At 35.8% G+C, this 20,055-nt stretch overlaps 2 protein-coding genes across 20 annotated transcripts in view; one reads left to right on the top strand and one right to left on the bottom strand.

The window, feature by feature from the left end:
• Positions 1 to 11,833, bottom strand: part of LOC126700170 (phospholipase SGR2) — a 116,330-nt gene extending 104,497 nt beyond the window's left edge. For 5 of the 18 annotated variants that reach the window (XM_050398198.1, XM_050398196.1, XM_050398197.1 and 2 more), the window contains exons 1-11: positions 11,189 to 11,829; positions 9,268 to 9,368; positions 8,850 to 9,041; positions 6,985 to 7,140; positions 6,506 to 6,577; positions 6,264 to 6,416; positions 5,825 to 5,875; positions 3,982 to 4,152; positions 2,695 to 2,844; positions 666 to 731; positions 11 to 568 (exon numbers count right to left, since the gene is read on the bottom strand). In XM_050398198.1, the coding sequence (XP_050254155.1) occupies positions 11 to 568; positions 666 to 731; positions 2,695 to 2,844; positions 3,982 to 4,152; positions 5,825 to 5,875; positions 6,264 to 6,416; positions 6,506 to 6,577; positions 6,985 to 7,140; positions 8,850 to 9,041; positions 9,268 to 9,368; positions 11,189 to 11,366 (1,848 nt within the window). In that variant the 5' untranslated portion in view covers positions 11,367 to 11,829. Of the gene's footprint in view, positions 1 to 10; positions 569 to 665; positions 732 to 2,694; positions 2,845 to 3,981; positions 4,153 to 5,824; positions 5,876 to 6,263; positions 6,417 to 6,505; positions 6,578 to 6,984; positions 7,141 to 8,849; positions 9,042 to 9,267; positions 9,369 to 11,188 lie in introns of all 18 variants that reach the window. The other 13 variants (XR_007647061.1, XM_050398188.1, XM_050398193.1 and 10 more) reach the window with 8 other exon arrangements.
• Positions 11,834 to 12,957: 1,124 nt separating this feature from the next.
• LOC126699281 (uncharacterized) lies at positions 12,958 to 19,719 on the top strand. 2 transcript variants are annotated; one of them, XM_050397009.1, is made up of 7 exons: positions 12,958 to 13,369; positions 13,871 to 14,181; positions 14,276 to 14,461; positions 14,591 to 14,692; positions 14,777 to 14,851; positions 14,952 to 15,068; positions 18,171 to 19,719. In XM_050397009.1, exons 1-7 carry the CDS (start codon positions 13,096 to 13,098, stop codon positions 19,419 to 19,421), a joined length of 2,316 nt encoding a protein of 771 aa, XP_050252966.1. In that variant the 5' UTR covers positions 12,958 to 13,095; the 3' UTR covers positions 19,422 to 19,719. The 2 variants fall into 2 exon arrangements, with proteins under 2 accessions (XP_050252966.1, XP_050252967.1); XM_050397010.1 differs by having other exon boundaries at positions 14,777 to 14,848.
• The last annotated feature ends 336 nt before the right edge of the window (positions 19,720 to 20,055 follow it).

The following is a 20,055-nucleotide window of genomic DNA, read 5'->3' on the forward strand; positions in this document are numbered from 1 at the left end:
ATAGTGACACCTCTTTCTTCAGCAATTTGATTGCTTTGTTTTTATTGCCTTCATCCTCACACATGTCCTCAGTCATTTTCTCCAAACCCTCAATCTGGATGCCAGAATCCATGTTCGTAGTTTCACTCAAGGCATCCCTCTTCTGAGAAAGTATGTCACGAGAATCACAAAGTAATTCATCAACGTCTTTCTCACCACCTGGTTGCTTGGAGTCCAAAGCCTTTGCAGTAAGTTCATCTAAATCTGAAGTGATAGGACCCACAATTATTGAGGAATCTTCAGCATCTCCTTCCTCGTTTTCAGCATCTAAATCTGTTTGTGAAGTAATCTTGTCCTCAAAGTGATCCACCCTGTCCTCAGTTTCATTAACAACCGTGAAATCTTTATCCTCCAGCTTTGTCAAAGAGTCACACAGAGAAGACTGGTTGTTCACATCAGGAGATGATTCTTCATTTCTAGCATGTTCTTTGTACATCCAATCCATTGGAAATGGGGAGGATAAATTCTCCTGATGACAGAGAATATCATAGGAAAGGACACTTCCCAACGAATGCCCATATATTGAAACCTATATAAATGTTAGCATGATTCATATCATTCTATGCACATAACTTATATTTCATTTTAAAAAATTAGAAAAACCAGGGATGCATTCCGCTGCAAACCTTTCCATCATAGCCTGGATTCCTCTTCAAAAACTTCAAGTATAACCGATTTAATTGGATGGATACCTGGGGAAGGAAGTATTTTTATCAATTCAAGCACTAATCATGCTGTTACCTCCAATGTCCTTAATAGCTTGAGTTGGTCACTACTAATTAAAAAAATTTACTTTTTCAGAGCAACAGCTGAAGTTGCTGAGGAAGAAAATAAATAGTTATAAAATATTTAATACAAATATATCTATTAATGTCATTTCAAAAAAGAATACAAATCAATGTAATCTTATATGCTCAAGATATCTCCAACAAAAGGTAATGCATGAAGAATTCCTTAATCAATAACTATGATCAGCAAATCCCTTGCAACTGTTGCATATGTATGCATAAAAATCCTCTAATGATCCTCTCATTGATCATAACCAAATTCCTATGAGACCAAACCCAGAGCACATTTCAGTGTACACCTTTTACCCAAAAAAACCCTACAAGGCTGATATGAATCTGTTTATCAAGAAAAAAAAAAAAAAACCTGTTCATTAGTCTTCTAAGCGCCTTATGAACACAGTTTTTTTCTTTTTTCATATGATATCTGAAATTTAAGACTTAAAAAATCTCTTCTTGTGCCACTAGAGCCTGGAGACCCCAACTCTTATACCTCTCCCTACCTTTTGCTATAATCTGTTTCTTTATTGTAAATCTACCTCGTCATGACTGGTATTGCATCAGCTTTATGCTGCACCAGCCAGTTCTTTCTAATCTTGTTTACCTACAGTCATATGGTGCAATTGATACCCATTTGACACTTGGATGTTAGAATATCATGAATACTCTTAAATTAACTGGATCTTAATCTGATCACTGTGACACTGTCCCACTTCTTAAATAGAGAATAATTTCCCAAACAGTTTTTTTGGGACTACAGCTTTGGTGGTGTTGTTATTTTAAGGAAGCCCTAACATGTGTTTATCATGGTATTGTAGAACTTGCTGTATGATAATGTAGACCAACCTTCCTTAATAGTCTAACAAAGGAATATAAAGTTTCAATTTTTTCTTTTTTTTTTTTATAGGTAATGTTTCATTATTTTCATGGAATGAAATTTCCTCCTCTCCCACTACTTAAATAAGAATAATTGCCCAAACAGTAGGGTTTTTTTTTTTTAAAGGAAACCCCAACAGTTGTTTATCATGGTATTTTAGTTCTTGGTGTATGATCACATACACTAACCTTTCTTTTAATAAAATAACTGATCAATAACCCATGTAATGCAGAGAAAAATAAAACAAAATATAATTCTCTCTCTCTCTCTCTCTCTCTTCACTAACTATGAAATTTGATATTTATGGTAGCTATTAATAGGCATTTATTAGTATGGTGTTTCTATATAGAACTACATTATACTATTTAAAGAAAATATGATGTGGAAAGATTTTAATGGAGGATGTAAATAAAGAAGGTTTGTAGAATTTAAATTCAATTTAAAATATATATTAGAATAATGACAGTGAAAAAAATGTAGACTTTCAAAAGCTTATGTAGCAACATTAGAGTTTCATTATTTCCATATAATGAAATTACCCCCCCCCCCCCCCACCACCCCCCAACAATTAAAAGGAAGCAAGGAACTGAGTTAATGTACCTATGTATTAATATACTTATGAATTAACCTTCCTTGTACTGTTTTAGAATATTAATTTACTAATGAATTAAGCCTCCAACAACTTAACTCAATACATGAATTCCTATCTACCCCCCCACTGGAAGGAGAAAAATTCCTATGATATAGACAAATTAATAGAAAAAAGTATCCCTGATAAAATATGTATTATGAAGATGCTTAAGAATTGCCAACAGTGAAAATGATATCTCCAACAGAATATTATAAAATGGATGGATAGTTAGAAGTGCGGAGTTGAAAAAATCCTTTTCCAATAAGTGATGATTTTACTGAAATTAAATAGATTCAACCTAATTATACATAAAGAACTAAAAAATAGAAACAGAAATGACTACAAGAGAACACGAGCCATACCGAGTCAATAATATCCTGACAATAAATGGGGCTCATGTAGTATAAGACATCATGAACAGTTGCACTCAACGTGACACGCAAACCTCGAACTCCATCTAAAGTAATTTTGTCAACTGCAGCTTCACCACTAAGCTTCAAACCCTTTCTCCACTAGAATACAAATACCATCAAGTTAGTTAGAGTACATACAAACACCAAATACTCCAATTAACAAGATATACAACCCAACCCAAGCACTCAAATCTTTCAAAAAAGGAGACAGAAGAACCATTATCCTTTTTGAAAACAATTTGAATTCCTTACAACTTGCACCACTTAACATAAGGCACTATCCAGTTAACAACTTTATTTAAAGAACTTTTCTTGCTTTAAAAAACATTGCAAATTTTGTCCTCCAAAGATTTGTATAAAAGCATACTCAAAAATACTTTCAGTTTCAATCTACTTCTTATGCTACTTCTATATTTCAGAAAATGGTTTAAACATGCTTACACCAATAGATTGCTAGGACCATTGTTATCAATGTTTTCAAGAATCAATGAATCAATTTGTTTTCCTTGCAGGAATAGCTTAAATATTTAGGGACCATGTTTTTTGCTAATTGCATAGCCATCTCTATGAAAATAGACAACTGATGGTGAATCTGTTAATGGCATAAATCTCTACAATAAATTTAAAACACAATGCCCAAGACAGATTGTAGAATACTATAGAGCAGTAACAAGTGACCTATAATAGAATTTGCAGCTTAAGAAACCCCTATAATTTGATGATAAATGTGCTATAATGCCCTAAATTGAAGGAGAGTGCTTCCACCTTTTGAATGGCATATCAGTTTGAGAAGATTATAAGCACATTCACTCCACATTCATCTCAAATTATGTGACTGATTCAATATAGTCTAAACATTATGATAATCTCACATTTACCCACCAAAGAAAGAAAGAAAGAAAGAAAGAGAGAGAGAGAGAGAAATTGAACAGCTTTGGCTCAAATTGCACATCCTCCTCCATAAGAATGGGTGGAAGGTGAGTTTGTGAATTCAAAACCCATAGGGTTTTAAATTACCAATAAAAAAATTTTGAAAAAAAAAAGGAAAGGAGGAAGATAGTTATCACTATAACAAATAGCTTGTCCAACCTCATCCATTCATTCATATTTTCTATATCCTATTTTCCTCAAATAAACAAAGCTTGATCTTCTCAATATCATAGGAAACTAAATGCCTAGGAATTCTTTATTCATGTAACCAAAAAAATATCCACAAAATAAATTGGCAGCATTTACCTGGCATGGGATGAAAAGGACTCTCTGAGTGCCACGTTGGTGTGAAGTAAGGTGATGTTCAGCAAGACTTGATGTGACATGGCGAAAATTAGTAACATCATCAACCAAATTAGACTTCTCCAATCTTTGACCAATACCATGAATCATAAAAACTAAGTGTTGAACAGGTACCTAGAACAATTTCAATCAAACAAAGATCATTTAAATGATATGGTAGTTTATTGTGTTGAATACTAAAGAGGAAGATGAGTTTCTGGGTTCAATACATGAAATCTAGTTATGCATATGGACTTGTCCCTTAACACACCTGTCTCAACAAAACAAGCCGGTAACACTTGCATGGAACATGTCTTTGGACATGGTTGCCATACCATGGATCCAAAAGAAGAAAGGAAAAGTTGAAACAAAGAAAATGAATATAAATAAATAACGTTATCTTTCCCCTTTTTGTCTATCACAGAAGAGTTATTGAAGGTTGCAACTGAGTCAAGCCATTTGCAAACAACTGATGCTCAGCTGGTCTCATTTCATATAAAAAACATGCAAATCCCAAGCTCAATAAAAGCAGGTCAAACTCGAACATGGTACAACTTCGCTTATGAACCCACTCTTTTAGAAGGACATAAATAGTCACAAGCAAGCCCCATATTACAAAGTGACACTGAAAGCCCAAGGAAACCCAATAGCTCAAGCGATCTCAAGGTCCACTTAACCCTGCTAAGGAATGGCTAATTCAATCTTACTCTTTCCTGATCAGGTTAGAATCATGCAAAGATGTAAAATTGTGGGAGCTCTCAAACTACCTTCCCATATACACCCCCCAAAAAATATGAAGTACTTGAGCAAGGTTCTATCCTCTGATCTTAAAACTTCTGTGCTTAACCTAATCCCCACCCTACTTATGTGACCCACATTGAACAAGAGCAGATAATAGGGGGGTGACACTTTCTATAAAAACAGATAAATACTGGAAGAAAAAATGCTTAACCAAATTCCCTTGGGTGACATGGGCCCCTAAATGGTGACTGAACCTAGCTGGAGCTTAAGTTGAAGTGTTCAAGTGGAGATCGAGCCTAGCTTAAACAAGAAGTTCAATCAGCTCCATTACAGCCTACAAAGGAAGATCAGGCCATCTACGAATAAAAAACATCAAGCATGGAGTACTGCCATAATCAAATATCTGGCTTTATAATTTGAAGTTGCTTTTAATAATTGAAACAGACCTTACCTTCAAATTAAAGAGACAATACAAACAGCCCTCCAAATATGCTGTAGAACAAATTAAGCCCAAGATAATATTCTTTACAAAATATCTCTTAAAATTATAATTTTATGCAACAATTGTGGAAAAACACAGATGAAACTATCTAATAGCCAAAATGTAAGTTGATTATAAGGTTCTGGCCACATAACTTTATGTTACATTGGATGGCCCAAATTATTAGATATGCAGCCCACAGGTTAAAAATTGTGTTCAACATCTAATCACATTAACTATAAATATGCACAGTTTCTTTAGCTACAAACAAAACACTAGTTGCTTAGCTACCATGGTAACACCGCACCCAATTCGTTGTCCATTCGCATAAAAAATAAAAAATCTGTTGTCCATTGAACTGAGGAAATGCTTGAGACTACTTAAAAGATATCACTTATATATTTATCCTCCCACACCTCATATTTGTAATATCAAAACTGTTGCAAGATTCTTAAAGTTTTAATGAAGACAACATGTCTAAATTAGAGGGGGGGGAAAATATAGGGACAAACATACAAATATTACCAACAAAGTGCATTAAAAAAATGAACAAACTCATAACAAGAAGAATGCTATGGTGCATACCTGTGAACAGTAATCATCCATTTCCTCCTCCTTTTGCTGACGTAATTCATCCTAAAGAGAAATAGAGGGGGAAGATCAAATGATTGTTAAAAGAGATAAAGGCGGGGGAGGCAGGGGGTAGCAGCCATTACATAAATGGAAACAACTGTTCCCATACACATGCATACAAGCATAACATATGTGGGGGGTTTTCCTTTTGTTTGTGTGCGTGTCGGGGGGGGGGGGGGGGGGGGGGTTGGATTTGTCGATGTCTGTGTTTGTTTGTAAAGTATAAACACAACTCAAACCCCCATACAGGAACCCTCCACCCTTATTTTCAAGGGGGAATGAGTCCAAACACCATCGGCATAAGCCATATATGTTGTACAAACATATAATAGGAAATAAAAAGGAAGGCTATAAAGTTTCTACAAAACTAAAGAGGAGAAAATTTAGAAACCTGGGTAGGTTTTGGTGAGTGAGATGTGGAATAGCCACGCCTTATCTTAATTCCACTTCCACTAAAACCCATTACACCAGAAAAACCAGAAGCATCAACATTGAGCCAAGCCTCCCAAGTATCATCTTCTCCAGTAAAAAGTGCATGCAACCACTACAAGAACAGCCCCAAGATGTATTCATGCACCAGATATTAACAATGAGTTAAATGGGACTCTTGCTTTACAAAAACAATACACATACTGGGGTAGAGCCTTGCAAATCAACTCGAGCTGCAAAAAGACCCGATGGTTGAAATGTTCGACGGTGCCAAACCTGGATACAAGAAATTCATTTTTATCATCTGTTTATAACTTAATAAACAAGATAATAAAAAAATAAAAAATAAAAAACAAAAAACAAATCTCCGCTTAACCAAAGGGTGCAAAGATCTTATATTAACTTTAAACGTTTTAAAATTTTACTAATCTTTAAAAAGGAATATGCGGACTGCAACAACTGAAAGCTATACCATGGACCTTAAATTATGTACTCTTTAGGCTTAAAGAAGAAAACACAATCTTCAACATCCACGTAAATTTCAAATTTTCTTACTCTAGTGTCGTACATATACATGGTTGAACATAACAGACAACTAGTAGTAATGAATAAAATACATATAAAATCCTTGTAGTCAAAAGACATAATAATCCAAAATGTCAAAACCCAGTATTGTAGCAAACCTGGCTACGATATGCAATCTCTAGTTGTTCAGCTACGTCTTCACGAAGTGGAAGCCAATCAAGGCCCCCTTTACGGGCAAACCAATGACCTCTTAAAACACGCCGATCTTCTCCATTCCAATAAACAGGGAAACAATGTCTTTTCACTAAATCTACCTGCATAAATATTGTAATTTCACTTTTACAAACAATGATTTAAGTTAAACAAAAACAACAAAGTTCTTCAAAATGCCTATAAAACCATAGGATATCATTTCTAAGAAATTTTTCAGACACTAAAATAAATACATCAAAATTGTAAAATTAACAAAAGGATCAAAGAAGATATATGATTTAAGGTAATTGCCTATTATTACCAACAAATAATATACGAAACAAAATCAGATTCAGAGTTCGGGGGAGGCTGGTGGATGCTACAAATTATATAAGAAACAAATTCAGACTCAGAGTTGAGGGACGGCAAATGGTTCTTGAGAGGATCCTGTTGTGAACCTTGCCATAGACAGTTGGCATTAAGGAAGCCTATCACACCAATTTTAAAGTTTGAACTGGACAGAACAAAATAGAAAATACAACTAATATAACCAGCAGAATCCACCACAATTCCCCATCGCTAAGAATGGGTCCAGACGAAGCTCATTTAAAAAAATGTAACTGCATACACCTCTGAAGAATATGGTGACCTGATGAACCCTATTGCCCCCATCCTAACCCCACCAAAAAACAAAACTGCAGTTGGGAGCAGGTACTTAATTTAGTAAAATGTATAAAGGTGGCCCAAGGCAACCAATCAACAGGTTCAAGGGTTCCAAACAAAATGCTCGTATAATATCATCATGACCTCAAAGTGGTGAATGTGAGAGCTGCATAAATTTACAACTATACCTAAAAAGCTTAGGCTTTAAAAAGCTTTACCTAGCCAAATAAACGAATAAGCTAAAAATAAGTTTAGTAAAACAAAACCTCAGATCCTTGGTCCTGATTCAAGGAAGGTACAGCGGTTCCACCATATATCAGTCCTCTCTTCTCCTTGGCATTTAATAGATCTCCACTATATAACTCTTTGATGATTGCTAATGACATAATTACACAAACCCAAATTTGATTTCAATTATGAATTAAAAAGGTCACTCTGTACTCAAAACAGTGTTACAAAAGATGGCCTTGGTCACTTCAGTCAACCACCTTCCTCTAAGCATGAGCACAAAACAATTTTTTTGTGCTGACTTGTGAGATTTATGAGTCTCCACCTCTACAGAGATTCATGAGGGTTTGAATTATAGATAAAAGTTCAATTGAGCTCAAAAGTGACAACTATCAACTATCACCAAATAAGATACAGGCCAAGTAAACAAAGCCTTTGTCATCTAAAAAGGCACACTGACATATTATAAGGTAGGCACACTGACATACCATAAGGTAAAACAATCTTCTGCATGATTTTCATTCCCTTTCCCCCTCCATTTTTGCCATTTTCCCCAAGAGCAACATGGTTTTCTCAAATGTTAACAAAGCATTAGACCTGAATTGGTTTTTTCTGATTTTCTATAGGATCCCTTCTGTAGGTCTTAAATTTTCTTCATCGAGAGAGGTGCTAAGAAATTAAAGACTCGGACAATCTTTTCCTCTTTTTCAATCATTCTATTAAGTTCTCATCTATATTGATCAAAGAACAAATATATGCATCAAATTTAGTAGTTGTCTCAATTCAAAATGGAATTTTCAAAGAAGAAGTCACCTGAAAAAGAAAACTATTAAGATAGATTGCTTACTGAAACTATATATATATATATATATATATATATATATATATATATCGAAAGATAGAATATCTTAAAGCAGAAACAATTCTTTTTTAAAGATACCTCATAGAGTCCTCCCTTTACAGGGACACCAACTCTCTCTTCTTCAACTTCATATAGTTGGGCTGATCGAGCACCCCCCGAAGAAGATCCACTTTGTTGCTTATCCACCTTACTAGAGCTGGGTCGTCCTCTTGGACCTTCACTACATTCTGCATATTCTTTCCACCAACTAGAGAGCAAGTCTTCTTCTTGCTGTAAATGTATATTCAAGAAGTGATTCAATTAATAGAGAAAATCATTTAGATTAGCTGCCAACTCAACAAATAACAATCATCCGGCTTAAACCAATCACTATCAACAGATACTATTCAGCATTTTTTTCCTATGTCTGTAGTTTCTTAAAGATATCCAGCAATCCAAGATGAACATGAAGGGAGAAGCTTATTATTAAACTAGCTAAAAAGTCTAAAAAGGTTACCTGCAAGAAAGATGCTTCTATCGCAAGAGAATCCCTCATCCCAAAACGAAAATAATCGCTCTTGCCCACTATCTCAGTGCGAGGGACTGAGGCAGCTAGCTCTGTAGAAACAAGAGCACCAGAATGTCATCAAGATGTATACTTGACCTTGATGTGCTAATGCTTATAAAGTACATTAAAGAAGGAACGAAATGAAAATATATATACAAAGAAGTGTTAAGGCTATTAAGCAAGCAATGCAGTTGTTTGATCATAAATTAGCAGAGAATAACAGGGAGAAATATCAATCTTCTCATGAATTTGTAAGCATCATGATTATTTCTCTCCTTTTTTTCCTAAGCATGACTAGTGAATTTGTGTTAAACAACACACACACATATACTTTTTTATTCCAGACATACAGCAGAATGAGTTATGTTAAAGGGACTCCTACCACACTATTCTCCCACTCATTAAGCAAACAAACCTGGATTAATATGTATAGGTCATATCAAACAAAAGCAAGGCACTTGCACAGGAAAGCATAGAGAATTTTTCAGGCAATTTACAAGCATACTATGAGGAATTTTTAGCTTATAGCATCTAATGTGAGTTCTAGTTAGCTCAATTGGTAAAGTCCCTAGTCATCGAATAAGGTAGAGGAACTAATGCACCAGTAAGAAATAGTGAGTTTATCAAAGTTGAGGGAACAAAAAAAGGTGGAGGAAGATTAAAAATCACATTACCAGAAGTAATAAAAAAGGATATGTCAATTAAGAGAGTAACATATAATATGACTTTAGATAGAGTAGAATGGAGACAAAGAATACATATGGCTGACCCTAACTAATATGTTGAGAATCCATACCCGACCCCAAAATGAGGATCCATACCATCTTCTTATAGGTAAATACAACAAAATGATATTTCAGTGCTACATTGAGCATCAAAGATTAAACTTGCTAGTAATTGAAGCCAATCAGCTCCTACACCTGCCATGAAACTCGAAACTCCAACGTCATGCAAGGATTAAACCGTTAACATCTACAGCATGCCATAAATCTACCTTATACTCGAGATATTCTGAACATGTCGCCTTTAATTTTTCATTTCTCTTTTCCCTTTTTTCTTTTTTAAGTAAACAAACCCTTCAACTTAGATAAACTGCGGAAAGAATTTTGCTTATTAAAAAGTTGCAGAAGCTACAACTTTGTAATTTTGCACTTAAGCATATAAAGACTCGCGCAAAGCTATTTCACAAACTTCAAAATTTTCCACAAACATTCTCCTTCAACTTTATCCCTTTTTTCAACCAACATTAATTCCACTCTAAGAACCACCAAATCAGATGGCAAGTAGAACCACCTCACGTTACTTTCTTAACTGTGTTAAAAAAAAAAAAAAAAGAGAGAGAGAAATAACACAGTCCAGCTCATATCTCTCAGTTTGCTCATTTCACCAAGCAACTGAGGAACTAGAATGAATATCAAATTTTAGATGTTATTTTTTGCATTGTTAAACGTTTCCAAGAAATAAACGGTACATGAAATAAGGAAGGTAATGAACTACAAGTAAGATTCTTAAGCCTAAATTTCTTTACATCTTTTTCCATTGGTAATTAAACACATTAAGTGGATCCCCACAACCTCACCCTCCAACCAGTTATTATGGGAGAAGAAAATACCAGTTGCTATAGCTCATTGACTATCCTCCACTAGTGATGTCATATGAGCTATAGTTCATATGCCAGGTAAGTTTGTTATCACTATCTTCTTACAAGGAGAGGAGAGGATGTGCATTTGCCCATTTGAGCTAGAGCTCATTGACTTTAAGTTCTTTACATTTTCTAATCTTAACAACAAAATCAAGCACTTTGGGCTCTAACCATGCACCAGATAAACCATATGCTTCCAAAATTATTTGAAAATAAGAAAAATCTCACCATTCTCAGCCAAAGGGACCTTGCAAAAGTACCACCGAACATCACCTCCATCGGAAGGACTCCTAGTCTGCGCAAGATACTTCTGCCTGCCCTTACTGTGTTCAATCTCAACCTCCAACCTCTTAATATTTGATGGGGTATTCCTCAACAAATCAGGGTGTGCCTCAGAACTCGCCATGATTACAAAGCAACTACTCTAGGTGTTGAAACGCAAAATTGGTCAAAAATATCCAAAAGGGTCTTCTCCTATGAACTCCCAACTGAGTTTGCCACAAAAACAACCATCAAAACCATTCTAAACCAAGAACATGCATTCTCTTAGGCAATTTATCAAATGGGTGGTTTTCAAAATGGCCAAAATCCAATCTTGGACTAAATTTTGTGAGAATTAGAGGAACCCCACAAAGAAAAAAGAGGGTATGGAAGAGAATTGTAAATGGAAGAAAGTAAAACTCGAAAAAAGCAATGATTTTGGGTAAGGAATAGAAGGGAATTTGGAGAACCGAGATTGAAAGTAAAGGTCTTTTTTAGAAAAACCCAGAACCCAGACGAAAGGAAGAATTGCTTTGAGATTGAAGAATGAATGACAGCTTGGTGTTGAATGTCAGGTAGGAAATAAACAACCACCACTTCGAAATGGCGGTTGCTGTGTTTTCTTTTTGGTTTTTACTATCTTTTATATTTTTTTATTATTATTATTTTTTATTTGACTATTTAATATTGAAAACCTCTAAGCTTACTCAATGCGTGGGATTTACATGAAAACAAGCCGTTGTGGCAAAGGATCTCTTAAATAATATTCTTTCTTATTAAACAAATCTCTTAGCCAAGAGTCACGTTGAATGAAATACAAGATTGATAATTTTTTTAATTAAAAAAATATTATATCTAATTAACTCAAAGAATATAATTTTAATTATAACTTATTTAATAATTATTAACATAATTTTTTTAAAATGATTAAAAAAAAGTCATGGTGTTGTCATGGTAAATAATAACTTGATCATGTAACTTATAACAATCTCAAACTTATTCTATAAAAAATGTGATAAAAAACATAAAACTTCTATAGTCGCACCTTCTAATAAAAATTAATATCGTTAGAAAATATTAGAGTTTCCCTTCAACCTCATTTCCTAAATGAAAATTCTTAGTTTAAACTTGTGGCACTTCCAAACTCTAACAAAATATATCCTTTGGAACTCACTTGAATTCTTGAGGACATTTTCATAATTTGTAAAAATTTTAGGTTCATTTATTTTGTTAGTGAGCTATTAAATGCAACAGAGTTGATTTAGGTTATTTAGCTCTTGTTAGTGTTAAAAGAGAATAAAGACTAAAGAGATCATTGTTTAGCTTGAAGAATTTTCCACATTTTTCTTTCCCATTGTAAACCGAGACATTGAATGAATAAATATATCTATCGTTTTTTATTTTTTTTTTAAACCCAAAATATGTTTGGTAATCAAAAAACAATTTAAAAAAAATCTGTAAAAATAATTTTTTAGTATATAACTAGCAACAGTCCCATACATCCATTCAAGGCCCAATATTATGACTAATAAATGGACATTTTCAGAAACCGAAACAACCAATCTAATGGGACCCAACAAAAGGCCCATTAAACCATATCCATACCCACAACCCGCAAACCACAAACCCATCCCCAATAACCCTAACCCTAAAAAAAACAAGACAGACAAGAATTGGGGTCTCTTTCATACACACAGAAAAATATCTCATTCTTATATATAAAGCCTTAAACCTCTCTCAAATCTCTCGTCTCAGTCTCGCTCTCCCAAAAAAAAAAAAACTCACTCGCTCACTCAATCACTGACACGCAAGCACCAAAAAAAATCATCAAAGAGAGCTAGCTCAGGTAGCACAGAGTTTCCGTGCACCCTATAATGGCGGAGGAAGGATTTGTTGTTGTTGGTGGCTCGGAGGCGGAGGAGGTGGCCGACCCGAACCCGAATTCGCAGCCGGATCACCACAAGCGGAAGCTTGAGGATCTGGAGCTCGGAGCTCCGGAGCACGGCCACATCGCCGATTTGAATGCCGACCCCGAAGACGTTCCGGCAGACGGCGTCGACGACGACGAGGATGATGAGGACGATGACGGTGCTGACGTGGCGGAGCCCGTGAAGCGGCAGCGACTTGATGAGAAATCTGACGGCTCAGGTGTGTTGTTGTTGTTGTTGTTGTAATTAGGGTTTTATTAGGTTTTGGTTTTTGTGTGATTTTTTTTTTCTTTGGTGTTGAATTTGTTCTCTTTTTTGTAATTAGGGTTTTTTCTAATCAATGTCTGTGATTAATTTTTTTCAAAGATTTGATTTTTAAATTTAGTTTGTATTTTTTCTTGAAGAAAAAAAAGATTACATTTTGGTATTTTAAGCTGGAAAATCAATGTCTCCCAATTAGATTAAAGAAAAATGAGATGGGAAAATTGTTGGGTAAAGTATATTCCAGTTTAGGAAAATGAAAGGAAATGTAAGCACACTTTTCAAGAACTTAAGAAAGAAGCAATAGAAAAAAAAATTTTAAGAGAGAAAGAAATAAGAGAAAATTTAGCTCAGGTAGAAAATGGAATTTTTTTAATGTGTTTTTTATACAACATTTTTACTGTGGGTGAATTTGGTTTTGTGTTTTCGATTAAGTAATGCCCAAATTTTCGTGTTATAGCTAATGAAAATGGGTACCAACAAAAGGAAGAGAATGGGGATGAGCCTGTTGGTGAGAACAATGAGGAACCTAATGTGGAGGGTTTGCAGTCAGAGGATGCCCAACCTCTTGCTGAGGAAGTTCCGGAAACAGTGGCCGATGGTGATGAAGCACCCTCTGTGGAAAATCCTGAGACGGGTGATGCCCAACAACCATCTGTTGAGGATTCTGTGACGGAAAACGCTCAAGAACCGTCTAAAGAGCAGAATCAGGAACCATTTACAGAGGGTGCTGATACTACATCACGCAAAATGGAGGTGCCTAATAATAAGGTTTGTTCACTAATCATGCATCTTCTGAAAGATAGCCCTCCAAAGAGTTGAATAAGTTTCTGACTGATATATTGTATTATGCATGCTGGTGCAGGTTGGAGTTCTTATTGGAAAGGCTGGGGATACTATTCGTTATTTGCAGTACAATTCAGGGGCAAAAATTCAAATCACAAGGGATGCTGATGCTGATCCACAATCTGCAACAAGGCCTGTGGAAATAATAGGAACTTTGGATAGTATAACTAAGGCTGAGAAGCTTATAAATGCTGTCATTGCAGAGGTTTCCTACTGTCTGAATTTTAGTTTTATTTTCCCATTGTTACTCCTTTTTCATCTCACAATGTGCAATATTTTGGGATTTTGGTTGTTTCTTTTGGAGATTGCTTGATTTTGATGTGTTTTTCTGCAGGCTGATGCGGGGGGTTCTCCTTCCCTTATAGCCAGGGGCCTCACTACTGCACAGGCTGCTGCAGCATCTGAACAAGTACAGATACAAGTTCCAAACGAGAAGGTTGACAGTTAGTCTTTTGATGACTAATGTGTATTAATTAATTTGAACCATTATTTATGTAAGCCACAAGCTTTCTTGGTACAGGTTGGCTTAATAATAGGCAGGGGTGGAGAGACTATTAAAGGTCTGCAGACGAGAACAGGAGCACGCATCCAGGTAGTTGTAGACTAAATGGGGGTGTGACCTATTTCTTTATTTTGTTGAAGTTTTGTGATGCAACATGTGTGCTGATGGTATTTTTTCTGTTTTCTCCCTTTAGTTGATACCTCAACATCTTCCAGAAGGAGATGAATCTAAAGAAAGAACTGTACGAGTGACTGGTGACAAGAAGCAAATTGAAATGGCTAGAGAGTTGATAAAGGAAGTTATGAGTCAGGTTTGTTTTTTACCTTATGCTTTTCTCTAGGGAAAGAAATGCAGTTAAATTGTGTTTTGATTCTATAATTGTTTTCACTGATATTGGTTGTTCTGCTCAACAATTACCTTTGTAAATTATCCTTCACATCTCCTTTTACTGAAATCTCCAGGCAAGCCAATGTAAGAAAAAAAAGTATAAACATTTTGGAAAATATAGTAATAGTATACGCATGTATTGAGGGAGATTATGCTGGTCATTTTCTAACAATCAGTATTGCTATGTATATAAATTGTAATACTACTTGAAAGGCTGTCAAGTGGAGTAGCTGGGATAGTTACTTGACTTTTATGCAGAAAGCTGCTACATATTAAGCCTGCATAGTTGTACAAGAAGAATTTTGCACATTAAGTTCTATTGATGTTTCGGTTAATCTTATATTATTACTTCTTAAGTAGTTGAAGATGGGAAGAATTAAATGATTATGGTGGTGCTGTTGTTATTGTCATCAACCTCTGTTGTCCTGTTTTTCTTTTGAATAGGATCTAGTAACTATCAATAGTGCCTGTTCATGCCTTGTTTAGGTTAGTGCGGATGTGTTCTTCTCACTGGACTGCTTGAGCAGCATTTCTGTATCTTCAAATCTGGCAAAGCAACATATACTGTGGTCTTGACATGATTATCTGTCCAAACAACTGAATTTGCATGTCTGTGTCACCTTTTCATTTATTTAGGCTAGAATTGTTTGATAATTTTGCCATGGGAGTGAGAGATTGATCACTTGAATAGTTCATAAGAGTTTGCGATATTGATGAATGATCCATGCCAAGGTCACTTGAATGCTGTTAGGAAGATCATATATTCAATCCAAGATGTCGGTTGCCATGATTTATTTATCTTGAAGGTGCCGATTTCGAATTGGTTGGCTTTAAAAATGCAGATTTGGCTATTGCCTTTTCCATGGGGTCGGCATTGCTTTCGTGGTGTAGCAATAGACAACCACTCTTCACTCTCAACCATGAAAGAAAGGTATCAGGCATTAAATCTCAAGATTCCAGGATGTTAATAGTTGGTAAGACTGCTTTGAGACTTGAAAGTTAAAAAAAATCATAATGCAGTAAAACTATATTATATTAACCTTAGTGCTCATTAGTGAGACCCATGTTCTATGCATGAGATGTGTTGGAAGAAAGCAGCATGTTTGGTGAAGCTTCATAATGATTAAAAATGCGTGTGGGAGAGTACCTCAGAACTTGTGTCTAATTCTATGTTTGAAGAATATGGTACATGTCATTTGATATTACATTAAGCTGCAGTGTAAATGCTAAAAGCATGGCCATTATGTTACGTATAAGACCTGAGCTGAATTAATGTTGAACATCTAGGATATATGTGTGAATGTTATTTAATTATAATTGTCTGGGAGACCTTGCATCTAACCAGTGATGTATCTGTGTTGATAAACTTGGAATTTTGAAGGTGCATTAATTGCTAATGTCTTGTCTTTTTGAACATTTGATTAAGTTATGAATGTTATGATCATGATTGCTGTTTATTATTATCAAATTTGAGATGTCATCTGAATGACTTGGTGTTTTGTACTAGTTGCATAGTAATAGAAGTATCTTGTTTTTTCATTTGTGCCCTTTTATTTCATGTAATCATTCTAGTATTCACTTTAATGATGTGATGGAGAGCGACATGGTGTGATGTTTTTAGTTTTTGGAGTATTATTATACCATTTAGGAAACTAGAATTAGGTTACGGAATATGATTATACCATTTAGGACGCTAGAATTATGCAAGATGGGAAAGTATACTTGGATTGTTTTACAAATTTGTTGATCCTTAAGAGAAAGCAACACAGAACATTCAAAACTTGTGGAGTTCACTTTGATATCGTTGTTGACAATACACTTTAATATGTTCAGGTATAGTTGATAATAGTTGTTGTTTCATAAAAACTACTCTTTCCCCCCTCCCCCCTGTAAACTTCTATGGACGTTCTCTTCCCATTAAACCATGGCTATGATGTCATCCTCAATCACTCTCCAGATGAAGGTAAATATATTTACCCTCTCATATTAGCATATATATGTTAGACTAATAGCAATTTAAATCACTCTTTAACCGGGAATGATCCTTGAATGGATGGACAACAAGGTAAAATGATGAATAAGATTAAACATATAAAGAATCGGTAGTGTTGTTGGTAGTTGTTGCTTGACTTTTATTTAGAAGCATGATGATTCTTTTCAGGACCAAGTTAGCATTGGCTATTGATGTATAATTTTTGCATATTTTGAAAAAACGGATTATGGTTTTGCTTTTTAGATGTGTGACCAAACCAGCCATTATGTCCTCAAAACATAGGAGTCTCATATTCATGGAGGTCCTGGCCTTGTACAATGAATAGAGGATTTCCATTGATGAGTGGGAGTGTTGATGGACTGATTAGTCTGGTTGATGAATGTCTATGGTCAGGTTTAAATCTAATGGATGCAAGCTTAAAATTGATTGAAGCAGAGCCCCTCCAACCCCCTTCCCCCCAACTATTTTTTTTTTCATATTATCTTCATGGTTGAAAAGGAATAATTGTGATAGTTTTACTATTGGTTTTAAGGAAATTTTGAAATGGTATGTTCTTTGTAGCATTGCAAAGTTTAAATTGTCTGGAAAATGTAAAATGTAAAATGTGATTTGTTTTGTTATATGTTTGTATCTTGTTCTTGGCCTACTGTATCTCTTATATTTGATTTCTTTTTATAGTAATATTCATATATTCTTCAATGAACATGTGTCTTGCTTGTTATAGTACCTTCTCTTTCAAAGTAGCTGTTGTAATTATAATATTAGGAGTACAACTCATAGCACAGTTTTTTTCTTTTGTGTTGTTGTCTTTGCTCTCCTTTTTCTCTCATTTGATTTTCCTTAATGACATGTGATGCATATATATATATATATATAATTATTCTCATTCAAACAAAATGATTCCAACGTCTTGAACAGGAGATTTGGTTACCAAGCTCAAGCAGCAGTTTTTCATTACCTTCTACCTTGTTAATGTTCTTAATTTAACTGTGAATGGATTACTAATTTTTTATTTCTTTATGCTTGGAATAGCCTGTGAGGCCATCATCTTTCTCGGGTGGTTTCAATCAGCAGGCCTATCGGCCTCGTGGATCTACTGGACCACCTCAATGGGGTCCACGGGGTCCTCATCCTGCAGCATATGATTACCAGCATCGAGGACCATATCCAAGTCATAACCCACAGTATCCATCTCCAGGATATGGGAGTTATCATCAACAAGCCCCTCCAAGGGGCAACTACAGTGGTGGTTGGGAACAAAGGCCTAGCATGCAGGGTCCACCCTCACATACTGGTGGTTATGATTACTATGGCGGACAAGGAGGCCACATGTCTGATGCCCCAGCATCTGCCCAACATTCTGCTCCAATTCCTTCACATGGTCATGGCCCTTCCCATGCTGCTGCTATGGGTCCACCATCATCCCAGGCAAATTACAATTATGGACAACCACAGGGGCCAGATTATGGACATACAGCTCCTTATTCTCAGGCAGCACCTCACCAGCAGAGCTATGGCCATGGATATGATGAACCAAAATATGAAAATCATGCTCCAACACAGCATCCCTATGGAGGACATGGAAGTTCTCAGCCAGTGTACTCACAGACTCAACCAGGTTATGCTGCACAGCAGTATGGTAAGCCACAGCCATACGGACAGGGACCACATCCCCAATCCTATGCCCCTCCTAGAGCCACTCAACCAGGGGAAATGCCTTACCAAGGTTCTGCTCCTGCTCAATCATATGGCCCAAATGCAACTCCTCAACAACCTTACCCATATCAATCCAGTGGGCAGATGCAGCAATCATATCCTCCATATGGTTCTGTACCTGCTGCTGATGCTTATAATCAGCCACCACCTGCATCTGGTCCTGTTTATCCACAGCAAGGAGGGCAGCCAGGTTATGGTCAGCCTGGTGCACAGCAGGCACAAGGGTATGCACAAGTGGGTCCTACTGGGGGTTATGGCCCATACGCAGCTTCACAACAAGGTTACCCAGAGCAGGCAGCTCCTAACAATGCAGCTTACGGTTACCAAGGACCACAAGATCCTGCTTACAGTGGTGCCCCTGCTTCAGCCTATAGTGCACCACCAAGCGGTCAGCCAGGTTATGCTCAACCAGCTCCAACTCAACAAGGTTACGACCAGTCTGTCCCACAATCAGGAGGTTATGGAAGTGCACCAGCAACTGCTCCAGTTGCTTATGGCAAAACTGTGTCACCTCAGCCTGGTTATGCTCAGTATGACTCAACTCAAATGTATGGTGCGCCTCGTTGAAAATTTTTAGTCAGTGTTCTGTTGAGTTCAGCGTTTATTGTATTAGGTATTTTACTAAGTATTTGCTCAGTGTAATGTTGAGTTTAAGGCGGTTATTGTATTAGGTATTTTACCTAGTATTATAGCTTGGTCATTTAGGTCTGACTGTCTATGCAACTTCTGTCATTGCTTTTTCTGTTGTAGTGCTAATATTTGTGATTGAATATTATGAACATTTTAACAAAAGAATTATGAAGATGACGTCTGGTAATGGCTTTTGCCATGGGATCCAAGACGTTGAATCTTGTTGGATCTTGAATGCAGTGCAAGGTGTGGAAAATTTTAGGTTTTGTTTTAATTTATTTTGAAGAAGGGTATTTCAGTGTTTTAACTTTATTCTATTTAAGCAAGAAGCATGTGCTTGTCACATGTAACAAGATTCTGTTAAATATAACAACAAAAACAATACCGGGGTATAAAGTGTAATAAATGTGATAGTGTAGGGTGTAAAGTGTGCAATCAAATAGTTTATGGTGCAAAGTGTAATTTAATACATAGTTTAGGGTGGTAAAGTGTAATTTCACTTGTAAGTATGGCCATATAACTTTATGCCACCAACTATCTTCTTCTTTTTTCTTTTTTTCTTAATTGCTTT

The sequence above is a fragment of the Quercus robur genome, chromosome 9 (genome assembly GCF_932294415.1).
Source record: "Quercus robur chromosome 9, dhQueRobu3.1, whole genome shotgun sequence".
Lineage (NCBI taxonomy): Eukaryota > Viridiplantae > Streptophyta > Magnoliopsida > Fagales > Fagaceae > Quercus > Quercus robur.

Excerpts from the sequence above, each read along its gene's own strand:
- LOC126699281 (XM_050397009.1), top strand. The coding sequence starts at position 13,096 with ATGGCGGAGGAAGGATTTGTTGTTGTTGGTGGCTCGGAGGCGGAGGAG. Across the intron at positions 14,693-14,776 it reads TACAAGTTCCAAACGAGAAG|GTTGGCTTAATAATAGGCAG; the intron begins GTTGACAGTTAG and ends TTCTTGGTACAG. Across the intron at positions 15,069-18,170 it reads TAAAGGAAGTTATGAGTCAG|CCTGTGAGGCCATCATCTTT; the intron begins GTTTGTTTTTTA and ends TGCTTGGAATAG.